Consider the following 17,900-nt stretch of genomic DNA (forward strand, 5'->3'; position numbering starts at 1 on the left):
CGTCTCTGAACAAGTTCGCTTTCTTGTATATATAGATTGCTAACTTTTATATGGATCTATGTGATGTATGATTTTTGCTCTTGATTGTGTTTTGATTATGTTATTTTAATTTTGTCTATTTTTCTTTTCTGTTCTTAAGCCAAGGCATGGATCTGAAGAATTTTATATCATTGAGAGTGTTTGATTGGGATGACTCACAACTGTAAAAAAAAATGCATGTTAAAATTAGAGCTGCTTCAGTCATTCAATATCTGTTGAATAAGACATCTTCTGGTATGAAAAAAAATCTCTCTTACACAGCCCCTTTTATTATTTTATAAATGTAGTAAATTCAAAACTGAATTTGGAATAAGCAATATATGGCCAACGAGTTTGTGTATGACTATTGGCATGTTTTATCATTTTGAGTACTGACTACTTATAGTCAGTTATAGCAACATTTATCTATGACAACAGAGAAATAGAAATATAATATTAGGAAAGTGACTGTCAAATCTGAGTCAACCTATTTAAATAATATATGAAACATATAAATAAGAGGTTTATTCTTCATTGAATAAGATATATACAAGTGAGTGCCACTTAATGGGTTTATTTCATATATTCAGACAAAACAAGTATGGCACAATATACTATATATTTATACATTACTGTGAGATGACACTGCATATATTCATATTTCAAGAAAGGGGGATTCTATTCTACTTTATCACATATCAAAATCTATTAATGGTAATGCATAAGAATGATTATCACAGCAACAAAAGTTGTAGATATTAAATATATAGAACATTTAGAAAATGTAATAATGCAGTATATCTCATAGATAATTGACTAGTTTTTCTCCTCTTGATATTATAAAAGTTTGTAAAGATTTGTTTTATTAAGACTTAAAAGTAGGATAGTTGTGACACTTCCGCACTAGGTTCTCAATTAGGTTTTATTATTGTTAAAATTGTTATTATTCCAAATTTTGATACAATTCTGCTTCAATTTATGAATTCTTTTTTATTTTTGTTTATTTAATAACTTTTATTATATATACCTTGTCCCTTTATCATATTTGTTTCCCACTCAAGGTACAGATTTGTGAAATGCTTTACTAAGATTGATTGATTAAAGTGTAATATAAGTCCTGGAAATACATTAAAATAGATAAATATCTAAATGTAATTTATATTATATTATTAGCTCCTACATCCCATAATTATACCCCGTGTCTATGATTTCTTTGATTAAAATAAAAAGATTCAAATCAAATAGACTTATATAATTTAAAAGTATGGCTTCTGCACCCTTGAAATGTGCAAGGTAAATACATTTGATATTATTTGGCTTAATTGCAAAAAAACAACAAAACATATTTAACACGTAATATTGATTGTAATTGACATTGTTGGTAAATTGTTCTAGGAAAAATTCAGTGACATAACTTACAATGTTTCTCAATTATTTCAGGAGGAAAACACTTAAAATCAGTAACAGGATTTTAAATGGAGAACAACCTGACAACTGTAGTAGATTTTATTCTGCTAGGTTTCTCCCAAAATCATAAAGTGCAGTCATTTCTCTTTCTTCTTTTCCTTGCCATTTATACCACAACTTGGCTTGGAAATCTCACCATTATAATCACAGTGTTTTTCACACCTGTTCTGCATACACCAATGTATTTTCTGCTTGCTAACTTGGCTGTTGTAGACATCAGTGAATCATCTGTCACATCACTCAAAATGTTGTGGGATCTCTTCTCTCATACTCGCACCATTTCTTATAATTGGTGCATTGCACAGATTTTTTTCATTCATTTAACAGGGGGCACAGTGGTCTTCTTACTAATTACAATGGCTGTTGACAGATATATTGCTATTTACAAGCCTCTGCAATATTTAATTATCATGAAGAAAGAAATTTGCATAGGATTGGTAGCAGGAGCATGGTTAAGTGGCTTTGCTCACTCCATTATCCAGGTTGGAATTCTCCTTCAGCTGCCTTTCTGCAAATCCAATGTTTTGGACAATTTCTACTGTGACATTCCTCAACTTATCAAGCTGGCATGTGCTGATACATACACAACTGAGCTTCTGATGGTTTGTAATAGTGGACTTCTCCTCACATTAATTTTCTTCACTTTGCTTATGTCATATACGGCCATCTTAGTAAAGATTAGGAGGCATATAACAGAAGGAAAACACAAGGCCCTTTCCACCTGTGCTTCCCAGATCATAGTTATAAGTTTGAATTTTGTTCCAGGGATGTTCATTTATGATCGTCCTTTCAAGGTATTTCCAGCAGACAAGGTTGTTTCGGTCCTCTACACTCTTTTGACCCCAATGCTGAATTCCATGATCTTCACTCTTCGGAATAAAGAGATAAAAGTCACCATAAAGAAGCTTATGAAAAAAATCTGTCTGTCTGAAAAAACAGAAGTGCCACGTTCTATGTGAGGGTAATATGCAGAATAACTTAAAGTTCAGTCTTCCACTCAGTAGCACCACTCTTGAATTAGTAAAATATAAAAATGTGAAAACTTGCTGAGTCAGTAAATAAATGGCTAACTTTTTAGGCAGGTTTAATAACTCAGAACACACGTGTGGTATACTTCAATAAATATTGGTAGTTGAACATATTGGTTCTGTGTGTCTTTTCCCTACAAGACATTGTTGATCTTCACTTTCTATTTATTTTCAAATTTTATTGATAAAGTGTATGTGTGTTTATGTGTAAAGTGTATGTGTGTTTATGTGTATGTGTTTATTATTTTGTCACCATTCTGGCATAAATATTGCATTTATTACATATGGTTTACTCAGTACCCCTGGATTTTAACTAGCATAAAGTGCTTGTAGGCTATTACTGTATATTAATTACTGTATTAACTAGTTAAATACTTCTAATTAAACACAGTATCTCCTCCTATAGTGACCACAATGCATTCAGTGAAATTGTTCCTAAAAAAATGACGGGTGGGTTTCAGGAGGTTCTAACCGGTACGTGAAATTCAGCGTATGTTTTAGAACTGGTTTGTCTGATGGCACAGTACCTGAATGCTGCCTCCCAGCCACGCCCCTCACTCACTCCCCCCACCTGACGTGATCGCCTTTCATTCTTCAATTCAATTCAACTTTCATTCTTCATCAGCCTCATTCATTTGTTCAGATAGCAGAGAACGAAAGGAGATCGCATAGCCAAGGGCCAAGGAGCCTGCAGCCTCCTTCATTCAAATGGCATTCTCACATGCCTTCTTTCTTTCTCCGAAGGCGTGCGAGAAAGCCCCCCCACATTGCCCAAACATTATCTCCTTTCATTCTCCGTCTGCCTCATTCACTCATTCCAGTGTGTGATAGCTTTCTCCTGGATTTCTCTCTGTCTTGCCTTCTCCAATCTCCATAATTTCAGCCCTTAATCCTCCCATTGTCTATTTTTGGGAGTTTCCCCAACTCTCTTTCCCCCCTTCATTGGAGTCCCAAAAATGTTTGCCACCGTGGGCGGGCATGGCTTGGGGGAGGCATATGACTGAGTGTGCATTAGTGATGTCAAGTTGGCCATACTCACCTGGTCACATGACTTCCAAGCCATGCCCACAAAATAGGTCACACCCACAGAATAGGTTCTAAAAAAATTGAAACTCTCCACTGCTAAATGAATATACAGTGTATATTCATTTAGTGAAGAGAGAGAGAGAGAGAGACAGAGAGAGAGACAGAGACAGAGAGACAGAGACAGAGACAGAAAAACAGACGGACAGACAGATAAGCTACATATTGGAATAAGATGAAGTAAGTTCTCAGTGGGCTTGTATACTACCCAGAAAGAGTAGATTGTTAGTTCTATTGATCTTCTTTGAAACTGAATTTGAAGACGGTGGTTGTGATGAAGTGCATTTGAATATTACAATTATTGTAATGTGACCTTTAAGACTCTAAATGTGCAAATCTACTCTCCATGGAAGAGCACTAACTCTTCAGAACCAACTAATCAGTAGCCTAATGAAAAAGCACATGGAAATAATTTATTGAATAGGTGAAGTCATCAGTTATTGTTGCCAGAATTTTCTACTCCAGGAAGTGGCACAAGTGAAGTATCAACCAAAAGTAAGCAAAGACTATCCTAGACACCATCTTTACTTGTTGTGTAAAAGGAGGTGTGTGATTTCAAGGCAGAAATCAGTACCATACATCTAGGAGAGTTCTCAAATAACATACCTATTCCTTCAGGAGGCTACAATCTCATCACCACCAGAGCTAAGAAAAAAAAAATGATTCTTGCCTCCCCTCCCCTGCCGTCCTGAGCGGCGAGCGTGTGTGGAGGGAGAGAGAGATTCCTTCTCCTCCCTCCTCTAAGCGGCTCCCGGTGCTGAATGAGAGCAGCCGAAGCGGCGGCGGCGGAGGAGGAGGAAAGTCGGGAGCCAGATGGCGATTGTCCCAGCCCTTTGCTGCCTTCTTCTCCGGCGCCCGCTCGCCCTTTCCCTCCTCGGCAGATGTAATGCGGTCAGGAAGCAGGAGTGGGTTCCTGCTGGTTCTAACCGGTTCGCTAGAAGAGGTTCCACAAGTCTACAGAGGAGTGCGCATGTGCAAGATCAGAGATGGCTGCCAGGCGTTTTCGCTCTGAACGAACCAGGTGAAAAATGCTGAAAAATCTTTAGAAAACAACTCTGCACCTCTCAGAAAGGGGTCCCTGGGGATGTCCGGAATTCAGGGGACCCGAGGAATCCAGACTTTTTGGGGGGTCGTCACTCCTAGGCGACCCTGGACCATCCAAATCTCTGAGACTTTTGTGCTGACTGTGCTGTTCGGTGGTGGGGGAGGCGGCGCTTCGCTGGCGGCAGCGGTGGCGTCTTCCAGCGTTTTCAGCATTCCTATTCGACTTGCTGAGCTTTTAGGGGCTTCGTTTGATTGCCATCGTCCCAGAGAGGGGGTGAGCGAGCTGGACTATTATTGGGACTGGATAAACTGGGCAGCTGGCTTTGCGGCTGGCTTTGCCTGGCGTCGCAGCAGCCCTTCCGGACAACCCCCCCTCCCTGTTTGGCCCCACTCCCTTGCCGACGCTGCCTCTTTCCTCCTCTGTTCCTTGCCTGGCGTGTTTGACGCTGCCTTTTTCCTCCTCTGCTCCTTGCCTGGCTTGTTTGTTTCTTGCCTGGCCTGGCTGCTTTCCTGGTGCGTTTTCTCCTCTGCCCACCCTTGCTGTTGTGGGCTCTCCCCCCGTGTCTTTTGCCTGGCACCTGGCTCTCCCCTGCTCTGGCCTCTCAACATCTGGCCTCCTCTGGCCACGGCCTCTGGGCTTTTGGACTCGCTGGCGCAGCCCCATCTGGCCTTGACTATTACCATCATTACCATCATTATCATCATTACCACCCGTCATTGCCCTTGGGGTATTATATTGGATAGTGCCCGCGCAAGTCATCTCGCTGAGGCACACTGGACTCTGGATGGGTGGGGGCGCTTACAAAGAGTGCGGAGGCCCCCGGACTTGTCGGTAACATCTACAGTGTGCTCCTTGGTCTGCTCCCTGGTACATCTGTCCAACGGAGGGAGCAACAGAAGATGGCAAAACTATAAGAGGGGATTTAATGTTTCTAATGTATCCCCCCCTCTTTCACGATCCACCACGGCCACCCTGGACTTTAGACTCCTTAGACTCTGGACCTTTTATTATACCTTTCCAAGAACAAGGTATACCATTTGCTTACCACCTGTATACCACCTGTATACCACTTTTGGTGCTCAGCTACCTCAAATCTTTAAGATCTATCTGCACAGCTATTAATTTATATGTGCACAGTGCTCCAAAAAAATTTTTTTTAGGAATGCGGTGTGAATGGTATGCCTGACTGATGACTGTACCCACTTTTTAACTTTATTACTGTTGTATTTTTTGTGTTTTAATTGACCTATGTGGGGAATGCATGGATGAGTGGATGTATTTATGTGAGAGGATGATTGATTCGAAGGGCCTGTCGGGAAACACGGGGCCTGTGGGGGTGGGTGGAGGGACTACGGACATGGGAGTGGGCCGGAGCATTACAGTCTTAACAGGGAGGGGCAGATATGGCGGGGACTTTAGGGCGGGCCATTACCGGGGAAGGAGGGCTCGCTACGTCACAGAGATCCCTCCTTCTGGCCCTATGAGTCCCACTCCAAGGCCAGATGGCGCGAGTAATCAGGACCCTGGTCTCAGGCTGCTGTCGCTAAATGCCAGGTCTGTAGTTCATAAGGCTCCCCTTGTTCAGGACTTAATTATAGACGAGAGGGCAGACCTGGCATGTATTACTGAAACCTGGCTGGGCCCGGAGGGAGGAGTCCCCCTCGTAGAGATGTGCCCAGAGGGTTTTCAGGTGCTTCATCAGCCGCGATCCCAGAGAAGGGGTGGGGGTGTGGCCATTGTTATCCGTGAGTCTCTAGTACCTCGTAGGATCCCTGCTCTGGAGTTTGTCGGGTGTGAGTCCCTGCTGGTGAAGTTGGACCTCAAGGGTCAAGTGGGCTTGCTTCCACTACATAGCTGACCACTCCTAATTCTGTTTGAAGTTGATCCATCTTATCAGAAAATGACAAGATAAAATGATAAAAAGAAGCAGGGGTACTACTACTACTCTCCAATTCTTTCTCTTCTATTCTGATATATCCAAGTACTGTAATATTCATTATCCAGACCTTTTAATTTTTCTTATCAACAATTAAGTCTGGGAAGTCTGCAGATATTTGTATGTTTGAATTCTAAAGTTCCAGAGCAGTTTAGCATTTCATTTTCAATTGAATACTTTGTCTATTTTGTGGTACTATCATTTCTTGCTTGCAGGAAAAGAGTATTTTGTGCAGATATTCCAGTGCTCCTTGTTGCTACTTTGTCATGCTATTGTTTGTAGTCAATCTGTGTTATCTTCTTGCAGCAGTTACGTAGATGATGTACTATGTCCAAAGCACCTGAGGATAGAAAAAGAAGCAATGGGTGGAAACGAATCAAGGAGAGAAGCAACTTAGAACTGAGGAGAAATTTCCTGACAGTTAGAACAATTAATCAGTGGAACAGTTTGCCTCCAGAAGTTGAGAAGAGCCAAGGTGGCGCAGTGGTTAAATGCAGCACTGCAGGCTACTTCAGCTGACTGCAGTTCGGCAGTTCGGCTGTTCAAATCTCACCGGCTCAAGGTTGACTCAGCCTTCCATCCTTTCGAGGTGGGTAAAATGAGGACCCGGATTGTTGTTGGGGGCAATATGCTGACTCTGTAAACCGCTTAGAGAGGGCTGAAAGCCCTATGAAGCGGTATATAAGTCTAACTGCTATAACTGCTATTGTGAATGCTTCAACACTGGAAGTTTTTAAGAAGATGTTGGATAACCATTTGTCTGAAATGGTATAGGGCAGCAATGGCAAACCTTTTTTGGCTTGTGTGCCATAAGGGCAGAGCGCAGGAGAGTTGTGCATGGGTGTATCACACCTGTAATGCAATGTGCGACAACCCCCAGTGCGCATGTGCACATGAAAGTCACTCCTCTCATTTTTGCATGCTTTTTTCGCCCTCCCCAGGCTCCAGAGGCTTAAAAAAGACCCTTAAAAAGGACCCTTTGAGCAAACTGGAAGTCACTTCTGGTTTCTTTCATAGGGCCGGTCCCTGAAGCCTCTGGAGGACTTAAACTAACCCTACAAGCAAACTGGAAGTCTGTTACCAAACTTCAGGTTTGCCCATAGGGCTGGGGTTTTTTTTTGCGCTCCAGAGACTCCAGAAGCTCCTGAAGCCTCCATAGGGCCTCCAGGGGAGAGGCTCTTTTCGCCCTCCCAAGGCTCCTAAAAAACCTCTTGATCCTGGGAGAGCGAAAAATGCCTTTAAAAAAGGAGGAACTCAGCTGGCTAGCATGCACATGCGCGCTGGCCAGCTGACAGAGCAATGCCTCACGGTCCCCTCCGCGTGCCACCTGTGCCACCTTTACATATTAAATTCATGGGTACAGCTCTTTTAAAGAGATCCCTACTGACAGAAATCTGGTTATCAGATCTGCATCATGCCAAAATTGTGGAACACAACCTCTTAAAATCAATCAACTAATGTAGTTGATATATCTTTTATGAACATGTATGATATGTGATTGTATGTGGACTTTCATATATCAACTATGAAGTTTCTAAATACAGGTGGTCTTTGAGTTACAAGCATTCATTTAGCAACTGTTCAAAGTTCTGTCAGTGCTGAAAAGGTGACATAATGGCTTCTAATACTTATAACTGTTTCAGCATCCCTATGGTCATCAGGGGCGGGTTCTGGTAGCTGCTACTGCCAGTTCACTCGGGTGTGCTGCGCATACGCACTCAGTGCACGCTGCATGTACATGCGCAATACCACTCAAATTGCTCTGTGCATGCACAGAAGCAAAAAGCACAATGCCGGCACCTACAGTGCTGCCTGGAGAACCAGTTTGGGGGTTTAGCAGGCCTGGTCACTGCCAGTTCCAGTGACCTAGGCCACCAAGTTACTACTGGTTCTGCTGAACCGGTCTGAACCAGTAGGAACCCACCTCTGATGGTCATGTAATCAAAATTTGGGCATTTGGAATGTACTCTTAATGACTATTGCAATTCGCCTAACAACCAAGTAAAAAAAGGTTGTAAAATTGGTTTTGACTCACTTAACAACTGCCTCACTTAGTGACTGACATTTTGGGCCAAATGTAGTCATAGGTCAGGCTATTTCTCTAATGGATCCATATAAGAATAACAAATGTATTTCTATCTGTCTACTTCTGCAGCATTTTAGTAACCTCTCTTGTGTTTTTAGTCCCTAGAGTTAACATGTTCATACTTTACACATAACCTCATGATGATTAGTAAATATAGGAATACATCTACCAATACAAATTAATCTGAGGCTGAATCCAGAGTCCGTTTGGATATGACTCCTTTGCCACTTTTTTAAAAAAAAAATGTTATGATATAACTAATTCTGAATAGATGGTGCATTTTGTTGCTTAACATTTCTAAGGTTTGCGAGGAAGCATCAATGGATATCTATTTATTAAAAGAAAATAATGTATTAGTAAATTCCAGAATTGCACATTCAGAACTTTAGTAATAGATACACTTATTAAAGTTGGAACAATAATGAGAATTGTAAAGAGGCTGAGGTGGCGGGCTTTGGTTTGTTTGTGGGTTTTTGTTTTTTTTTTGCCAATTTTCAATATTTATTTTTACCTATTTGAGAAGGTAAGAAATGTTTAATGAAATTTGGTGGAAAGATTTTGCTTCATTCTTCATGACAATAGTTTCCTGCAAAATGAAGTTGCATCTTCTCCTTTTAGATAAATAGAATACTTTCACAATAACATGTATTTTATTGTTGATTAGGCTTTAATATTGCTAACATATTTCTCAATATTTGTTTTTCAATGAATTTATAGATTTGGAATGTAGTATAGTAAGCATAAACAATCAGATTAGAATGGCCTGTAAATCCTATAAATAACTAGATTTTTTATTTAAAAACCTAAATATAGAGTTATGTGAAAAAGTAATGAGAACCCTCTTTGAGTTCTATTGTTTTATGTGTAAAGACATAGTAAAAACAATCTGGTCCTTAGCTGTTCTTAAAAGTAGGTAAACATGATTTCAGATGAACAATAATACATGACAAATTATACCATGTCATGATTTATTTTATGAAAAAAGCTAAAAATGAAGTCAAATAAATGTATAATGTAAATTATATTAAAGGTAGATTATTAACTTTTATAAGCTAAAATAATATGTCTTGTTTATGTTTCCTCCTTTGAAATATGCACAGCAAAGAAAATTTGATAGCATTTGACGATATCATTTTTTAACATATAATATTTTTCATAAAATGTTTTAAATATAATGTGTGTTCACAAATAATTCACAATGTTGCTTAACTATTTCAGGGGGAAAATACTTAAAATCATTAAGAGGATTTTAAATGGAGAACAACAAATCAGCTGTAGTGGAGTTTATTCTCCTAGGCTTCTCCCAGAATCCTAGGGTGCAGTCGCTTCTCTTTCCGCTCTTTCTTTGCATCTATATCACAACTTGGCTTGGAAATTTCACCATTATAATCACAGTGTTCCTCACACCTGTTATGCATACCCCCATGTATTTCCTGCTTGCTAACTTGGCTGTTGTAGACATCAGCGAATCTTCTGTCACATCACTCAAAATGTTGTGGAATCTCTTCCACCACACTCATAGTATCTCCTACAATTGGTGCATTGCACAAATTTTCTTCTTTCACTTAACAGGGGGAACAGTGGTCTTCTTACTAATTGCAATGGCTGTTGACAGATATATTGCTATTTACAAGCCTCTGCAATATTTAATTATCATGAAGAAAGAAATTTGCATAGGATTGGTAGCAGGAGCATGGTTAAGTGGTTTTGCTCACTCCATTATCCAGGTTGGAATTCTCCTTCAGCTGCCTTTCTGCAAATCCAACATTTTGGACAATTTCTACTGTGACATTCCTCAACTTATCAAGCTGGCATGTGCTGATACATACACAACTGAGCTTCTGATGGTTTGTAATAGTGGACTTCTCCTCACATTAATTTTCTTCACTTTGCTTATGTCATATACGGCCATCTTAGTAAAGATTAGGAGGCATATAACAGAAGGCAAACACAAGGCCCTTTCCACCTGTGCTTCCCAGATCATAGTTATGAGTTTGAATTTTGTTCCAGGGATGTTCATTTATGATCGTCCTTTCAAGGTATTTCCAGCAGACAAGGTTGTTTCAATCCTTTACACTCTTTTGACTCCAATGCTGAATTCCATGATCTTCACTCTTCGGAATAAGGATATGAAAGTCACCATTAAGAAGCTCGTGAGAAAATTATATCTGTTTAAATAGACAGAAACAGCACATTGTGCATGCAGGATAATTTGAAGTTCAATCCCCCACTTTGTGGCACATCTCTTTAAATTTAGTAACATATATGAAGAAGAAGATGAAAACATTGAGACTCATTTTGCTATATTCCTGGACAAATGCTTGAATTGGATGTTTGTAATACTGCATTCGATTTTTACCACCACAATATAAAATGATGTTGGGACACTGGAAGGAATGTAATATGTCAAATATAATTCATTTTCTGAGTCCAAATTTATCCATGTGAGTTTACTATCACCTACTATTAGGATTGCATAAGAACTGTGAATCCATTCTTAGTTTCATGAACTTTTGACATTAGAAAATATAGTGCAAGATTGAAATAAAGTTAATTACTTACCCCGCCCATCTCTCTTTTCCCTGGCATTGAAAATTTCTTTGCTTTTGCCCTACCTCTGTGTGTTCATTTATCATATAACCTTTAGACCTTCTCCAACTCATTAAATTTGATATCTAGATTCTTCTCTAGATAAATTTGATATCTAGATTTCTTTATTCCTACTTTACCCCCTAGAAGAATCTTACCATTTCAGTGCGTGTGGGGGTCCTACATATTTTTTCTAAAGGTAGCTAGACATGAAAAAGAGAAACCCCATTCCAACTTGAGAAGGGTACCAGAAAACCCTCTCCATTATCAATACTCAGACAAATGTGTCCTAAGTAGATACAAGTTGCCAGTTTTATATTTTTTTCTGAAAATATAGTAGCTTAAATCTTGAGATACTGGCATAATCATTATTTTCAGTATTCAAATGTATTATACCCTGCTGTAATGTTATTTTGATATACCAGAGGTGTCGTTGATAAAGAATGACAAGATTCTGACACCAAATGAAGTATGTTCTGAATAGGACCATACTCCTTCAGAAAGATCAGGATGTAAATGTATTGAGGGCAACTGGGTTTAAATATGGTATCTGTAGTGGGGAATATATTTGTGAAATTATGAAAAGTATGCCAACTGTGCCCTTTCCAAGCTGGCTACAACTAATGAGATATTGTGTTATAACACAAGAGGTTATACTTGTAACCTTTGGATAGTGGTTTGAAGTTGTTATTTAAATAAAAGCTGTGGCTAGGCTACTGGCTGGTTCAAAATACACAGCTTATTAGAGCATGACTTTACTTAAAGAGTTGCATGGCTACCTAAATATCAGTTGTTCAAATATCAGTTGTTAAAAATGTAGATGCTAAGGTTGATTCTTAAAGCCTAGATCTGTGGAACCTCCTTTCCATCTACGAACCAGTGAGAGAGGCCCTCCTGAAGATACTATTAGACAAATAAACTTCTAATATATGATCTCCTGTTGGATCCCAGACTGTGAAATGTGTTCCCTGGAAAGGGATTGTTTGGCTTCCATTCTCCCACTACTTATGAAGATTGTAGACACACATCTCTTTTGACAAGTATTCAATGGTTAATTATTTACTGGTTTTAATGATTTTATTTCAATGTTGTAAGTTGCCCTGAATATTAGAACAGAAAGTTGGAGTTAATGGTAAGTTCCAGACTATATAACCAAATAAAATAGGAATAATAATATTAACAATAGCTCATGTAGTTTTCCATTTTTCCTGAAACAATCTATTGATAAGGGGTTCTACATTGTGCTACAATTTTAAACGATTCCACATTTTCTTTTCACAAACTAATGGAGAAGAGAGACTATGCTTTTCAAATGTGACCAGATTTGCTTAGCCTATGTGGCAATACATTGGTTTTTTTTTTTCTTTGTCATAAATCACATAAAATAAATAATTTAAAACTGAATTTAACTAGTGGTTATTGCTACAACTTGCTGCAGTTTTAGTGGCTTTGACCCTTTTCTTCAGATTTTAAGTAACTATGATGCATGTAAAAAACAAACTTTCACATGCAATAACAGTCAAAGGTGCTGTGGCCACTTAGTATATTTAATATTTGCACAACCCCAGATAATCTGGTGTGAAATAAAATAGAGTAGCAGCATCAGAACATGCCGGAAGGTTGGGATTTTATTGAAGGGTAATTCTAAATGTATTATTATTATGTATTTACACTGGGCAAAAATTCAATTCTCAACTCTTAAAGTGAAAAAATATCATGTTCTCTTTGTTACTGTGTGCATGGTGATTTTGATTCAACTTGGTATAAATAATTGCAGAGGTGATCTAATTTATTCTTGGGGGAATCATTCAGTTAAGAACTTTTCCAATATATTTTAACTAATAGCTATGAGTTCAATGTCCATCTTTTTTTTAAAAAAGAGTATAGTTGCATTAGGATAGCAGTTTTGTATTTGTTCCAATCAATAATTCAAAACGCTCCATGATATTCCAAATTCTCTCTTATACAAAAATATACACATGGACAGATAAACATTTCTATCTGTTCTGTTCATAGTGGAAACATGCAGGGAAGTACAATGAAAGAAGCTTGAAAAGAAGTAGTAATTTATGACATACTATGATGAAGTTATTTGAAACTAATAAAGGGATGTTTGTATCTCCATTTCCAATTCCTGCAATCCTCATAAAGGAGACAACAATGATGGAGAGTGGGAAATCATCATATTAACAATAATATTGCAAGTTCTTTATTAGTTCAACTAACTTTTTTTAAATGACTTTTTTGAAATATTATTTCAATTGCTTGATAAAAAGGGGATTTTTTTGCTTTAAAAATATTTTTCTTCCCTCTTTCTTTACATTATCTGTTTGATCTATTCAGACCTAATTGATCTTCTGTAAGTTTTTAGTTATTCTTGTTTTGGTTTTTAGATATTGTTTAGCATTTTTACTATGATAATAGAAATAAATTAGGACTGAAGATTTATTTTCATCAACTCACAGGTAAATATTGAACTTCAATATTTTTCCAATAAGAAGTCTAACACAGCACAATTTCAAAAGTATTAATTCCTCTACAAATTGTCATTAAAATGTTATACACCATATCTTCTTTGTGAAGTATTGAAAATGTTCTACTTCTGAACACTAAGAAATAATTAAATATATATTTAAATTGTATTTAAGCTTTATTACAGAAAAACAATGTTTGCTGATATGTAAGATTTGGACTACTGGAAAGAAAGTTGATTTAGCAAAGGACAATAAATATATGTATATGGAGGCATGCATGTGTAAGGGAAAAAAAGGAAAAACTTTGATGCTGTAGATTTTTAGAAAAATCATTTTGTGCCTCAGTTTATTGTAATTTAAACTTTTCCATTAAAAATCACTTTGTCACAGACCAGCAAACCACTTTTTAGACTAATCTATTAAATTATTCCAGGCAATGATTGGTTATTTCATAGTTTACTAAATTATAGAAAGAAAGAAAATGGATTTATTGACCAACTGCTATTATTTAAACAGATTTATTTAACAAAAACATTGTTTAAACAATGGATAAGTTTATTTAGTGACGACAGCCATTAGGTTTCCCACAAATGACTCAGTACTTTAGAAGATGTCAATTTAATTAAAGATGTCAGATTTGAATTTGAATATAAGATTAATATGGAATGCATATGCATCTATGACAAATATATGTATAAAAATCTATACAATACATTATGTTAAGTTTTTCTGCTAATGTGAATGCAATACAATTGTATATAATTTATGCATAGCAGAGTGAAATAAAGAGGAAAATGAAATTAACACAATTATTTTTCTTTAGTTTCTCTCCATGCACACCCCTATCTTAATTTTGTTCTGTCTGGGTATCTGCATCAGTTGTCATTTTAATAACATAGATAAAGGATATACACATTTTTATGCACAATGTTTATATAATTTTGGATCCTAGACTTGTTTTTCCTAAAGCAGGTTGGTGTAGAAAACTTTTGTTACTAATATTCATTCTTTTCTGCACACACTACTTTATATACAGATTTTTGTCAATTTATAAGATAGATTTAGTTAGTTAGCTAGTTTGTTCTGTGTTCAAGTCATAATTGACCTTTGACAACTTTCCGTTTTTCTGGCAAGATTTTCAGAAGTGGCTTGTCATTGCTTTCTTTCAAGGGCTGAAAGAGATTGCCTGGACCAAGGTCACTCAGCTGACTTTATGCTTAAGGGTCTAAAACTGACAGTCTTCTGAGTTCTAACTTGATGTCTTAAATATTACAGTTAACTGACTTTATTTATATTTGTCAAATAAATATGAATATTTATATTTAATAAACATTCCATATTTATATAGCAAACATAGATTAATTGACATTTTATCAAATGTATATAAAAGTGGTTTTTTCCCCATAAATGCACTAATAAGACCATTTTTTTCTGAAACACCTCTTATGTAACATAGTGATAAGAAACATCACATTTTCTATTTTTTAATATTTGCATTGAAAACAGATTTTCAGCTGATACTGTACAACATCTTTAATCACAGTATAATCAATGTAGTAGGAGGACCAGAAACAAAAAAGAGAGCATGATTTGTTTTTGAATGGATGGAATCTATAATAAATGAAATCTGATTTTTTTTACATTTTCTTTTTGATCTCACAATATTTAATAGTTATGATAATTAGCAAAGACTCATACCTATGTGCTAACACAATTCCTTCTACATGATATTTAAAATATGCAGGCTTTGAAATATTATATATATGTATGTATAATTAATATGAAATAAAGTTCTGGATGGATTGAATGTTGGCTTTGTGAAAACAGAAATGTAAGCACAAATATGGCTTCTATGTATTGTTAAATGATATAATAAGATATATAATACATGAGAAAACATATATTTATGGAAGTCTAAGGTAGATGTTTGTATCTTAGAAATTTAATCCTTGGTTTTTTTATTATATACATCTATGGTTCTTTTGAACATAATGAATATGTCTTCTTGATTTTATCTAGAAGTTTCACAGCTGAAGGAGCCATTCATAGTTGATCCTATCAGCTGACAATATAATGAAGAACCAGACAACTGTGACAGAATTCATTCTACTTGGATTCTCTGCAACTAAGAGATTGGAACCTCTGATCTTCGCTTCTTTTTGCATTACATATACTATTGCTTTGCTGGGCAACCTTGTGATCATTACATTGGTATGGTGTGATCACAGCTTCCATAGCCCAATGTACATCTTTATTGCCAATTTATCTTTTTTAGAGACTCTTTACACTACCACAGTTATTCCCAAAATGCTGGTCAACTTCATGAATCAAAGAAAATCAATTTCCTCTCAAAATTGCATTTTGCAAGCTTACTTCTACTTTTCAGCAGGTTCCTCAGAATTCTTCCTCTTGGCAGTCATGTCATTTGATTGTTACATTGCCATTTGCAATCCACTGAGGTATACAGCTATCATGAACACATCATTTTGCATCAAACTCTTAGCTGCTTCTTGGATGTGGGGCTATTTTGTTGTGATCACACCAACTACCTTGTTAGGTCAGCTGCAATTCTGTGGTCCTAACACCATCAACCATTTCTTTTGTGATGTTGATCCTCTTCTAAAGTTGGCCTGCTCTGATACAAGGACTATTGAGATTATTAATTTTGTAAATTCAGCCTTGCTCCTTTTAGGATCATTACTGGTAACAGGGATCTCCTATAGTTTTATTATTGCAACAGTAATTCGCATCCCCTCAGCCAAAGGCCGCCAGAGAGCATTTTCAACATGTGCATCACATCTAATTGTAGTGATTCTCTTCTATGGAAGTTCAATTTTCATTTATGTTCAGCCACAAAACACCCATTCATTAGATCTCAACAAAGTAGCCAGCATTCTGAATACAGTAATAACCCCACTATTGAATCCTTTCATTTATAGCCTGAGAAACAAGCAAGTTAAGGAAGCCTTGGCACACTTTACTAGGAAGAAAATATCCCCACTGATTAACCTAAAAGTTCTAAAAAAGGAAAATGGGTCTTTACACTGCATGTGAGTAGAGACCAAATGAAGGAATATGTCCACAGAAGAGAGTTGGTGTCAAAGATCACCTACAATGTCCTCATGCATTGAGGTTACAATTCTACAAAGCTTATCTAGAAGCTTACTCCATTTAATTCAGAAAAGTGCCTATTCCTATGCAACTATTCACTGTTCAGGAGTAAAGTTTGACTTTCATGTTTACCTCTAACAATGATGATTGGAGGAAAACAATGACACTACAACTCCTTCCCATTCTCAATGGCATTGTACAAGTTCTGATGACTCTAAGTTCTGACATGGGGGGGGGGGAGTTTCCAAAGAAAGGAATGGCAAGGGAAGGGTGTTCAATATTTCCAGCTGAATTATGCTTTGTGTATGGGAAGAAATATCATTTTATATTTTATTCATTTAATATCATTCCTGGAGTAGGTTAAAAAACTTAAAATAATATGAATTGGAGAAAATACTTTTTTCTGTTAATCCTCAATTAAATGAGTTACTTTACTTCATATGAGTTACTCATTACTTCATATGAGTTAGTCTTCATTAAGCCCATTATCTTCAATGACTATTCTATATAATTACATATTTATCCATTTTTATGTGATCAAAAAGTTATACTTCAAATAAATTATACAAATTTAGTCCATTTACCAGTGTACACAGAGTATTTGATTTCTACATTTACATATTTAAACCCAGATTTTTGGAGAAAATAATTTTTTCATCAAAATGAAAATATGTCTATTACAGTAAGAGAAATTCATAAAATTCTTATCTTTCTATATGGCACAAATACAAATATGATGACTGATAGCAACATTGTGGTACATAGATCATATTTAACAGATGTGATAAAAGTGTTGAAGACTTTATCCCTTTCCTACAATCAGATTAGTAGTCTGAGAACACTAGAAGACTATTTTGTTCCAAAATAATAATAATAATAATAATAATAATAATAATAATAATAATACAGTTTACATCCACGTGGTGATACTTATAGACTATAACATGGATTATTACAAGTGAAGCAAACAGTTGAAGAAGAAAAACATGCACTCTGCTGTTGCCGGTCCCAAGCCCGGATGAGAAAGGAGGAGGGTTGGGGTCAGGTTGGCATCTGGTCCCGT

The 17,900-nt window shown here is 36.8% G+C and overlaps 3 protein-coding genes across 3 annotated transcripts; all 3 read left to right on the plus strand.

The window, feature by feature from the left end:
• The first annotated feature begins 1,493 nt into the window (after positions 1–1,493).
• Positions 1,494–2,444, plus strand: LOC116521431 (olfactory receptor 4D1-like). Its single transcript, XM_032236105.1, has one exon. The coding sequence runs from the start codon at positions 1,494–1,496 to the stop codon at positions 2,442–2,444; it is 951 nt and encodes a 316-aa protein (XP_032091996.1).
• Positions 2,445–9,916: 7,472 nt separating this feature from the next.
• On the plus strand, positions 9,917–10,843 carry LOC116521432 (olfactory receptor 4D1-like). The gene has a single exon (XM_032236106.1). The coding sequence runs from the start codon at positions 9,917–9,919 to the stop codon at positions 10,841–10,843; it is 927 nt and encodes a 308-aa protein (XP_032091997.1).
• Positions 10,844–15,799: 4,956 nt separating this feature from the next.
• Positions 15,800–17,128, plus strand: LOC116521433 (olfactory receptor 49-like). Its single transcript, XM_032236107.1, has 2 exons — positions 15,800–16,696; positions 17,102–17,128. The coding sequence occupies exons 1-2, from the start codon at positions 15,800–15,802 to the stop codon at positions 17,126–17,128; spliced, it is 924 nt and encodes a 307-aa protein (XP_032091998.1).
• The last annotated feature ends 772 nt before the right edge of the window (positions 17,129–17,900 follow it).

This window comes from Thamnophis elegans, chromosome Z, assembly GCF_009769535.1.
Source record: "Thamnophis elegans isolate rThaEle1 chromosome Z, rThaEle1.pri, whole genome shotgun sequence".
NCBI classification, from domain to species: domain Eukaryota; kingdom Metazoa; phylum Chordata; class Lepidosauria; order Squamata; family Colubridae; genus Thamnophis; species Thamnophis elegans.

Bases quoted from the DNA above. Each gene is read 5' to 3' on its own strand.
- LOC116521433 (XM_032236107.1), top strand. From the start codon at position 15,800: ATGAAGAACCAGACAACTGTGACAGAATTCATTCTACTTGGATTCTCT. The intron at 16,697-17,101 runs GCACACTTTACT...AGGAATGGCAAG, and splicing joins AGCAAGTTAAGGAAGCCTTG to GGAAGGGTGTTCAATATTTC.
- LOC116521432 (XM_032236106.1), top strand. From the start codon at position 9,917: ATGGAGAACAACAAATCAGCTGTAGTGGAGTTTATTCTCCTAGGCTTC.
- LOC116521431 (XM_032236105.1), top strand. From the start codon at position 1,494: ATGGAGAACAACCTGACAACTGTAGTAGATTTTATTCTGCTAGGTTTC.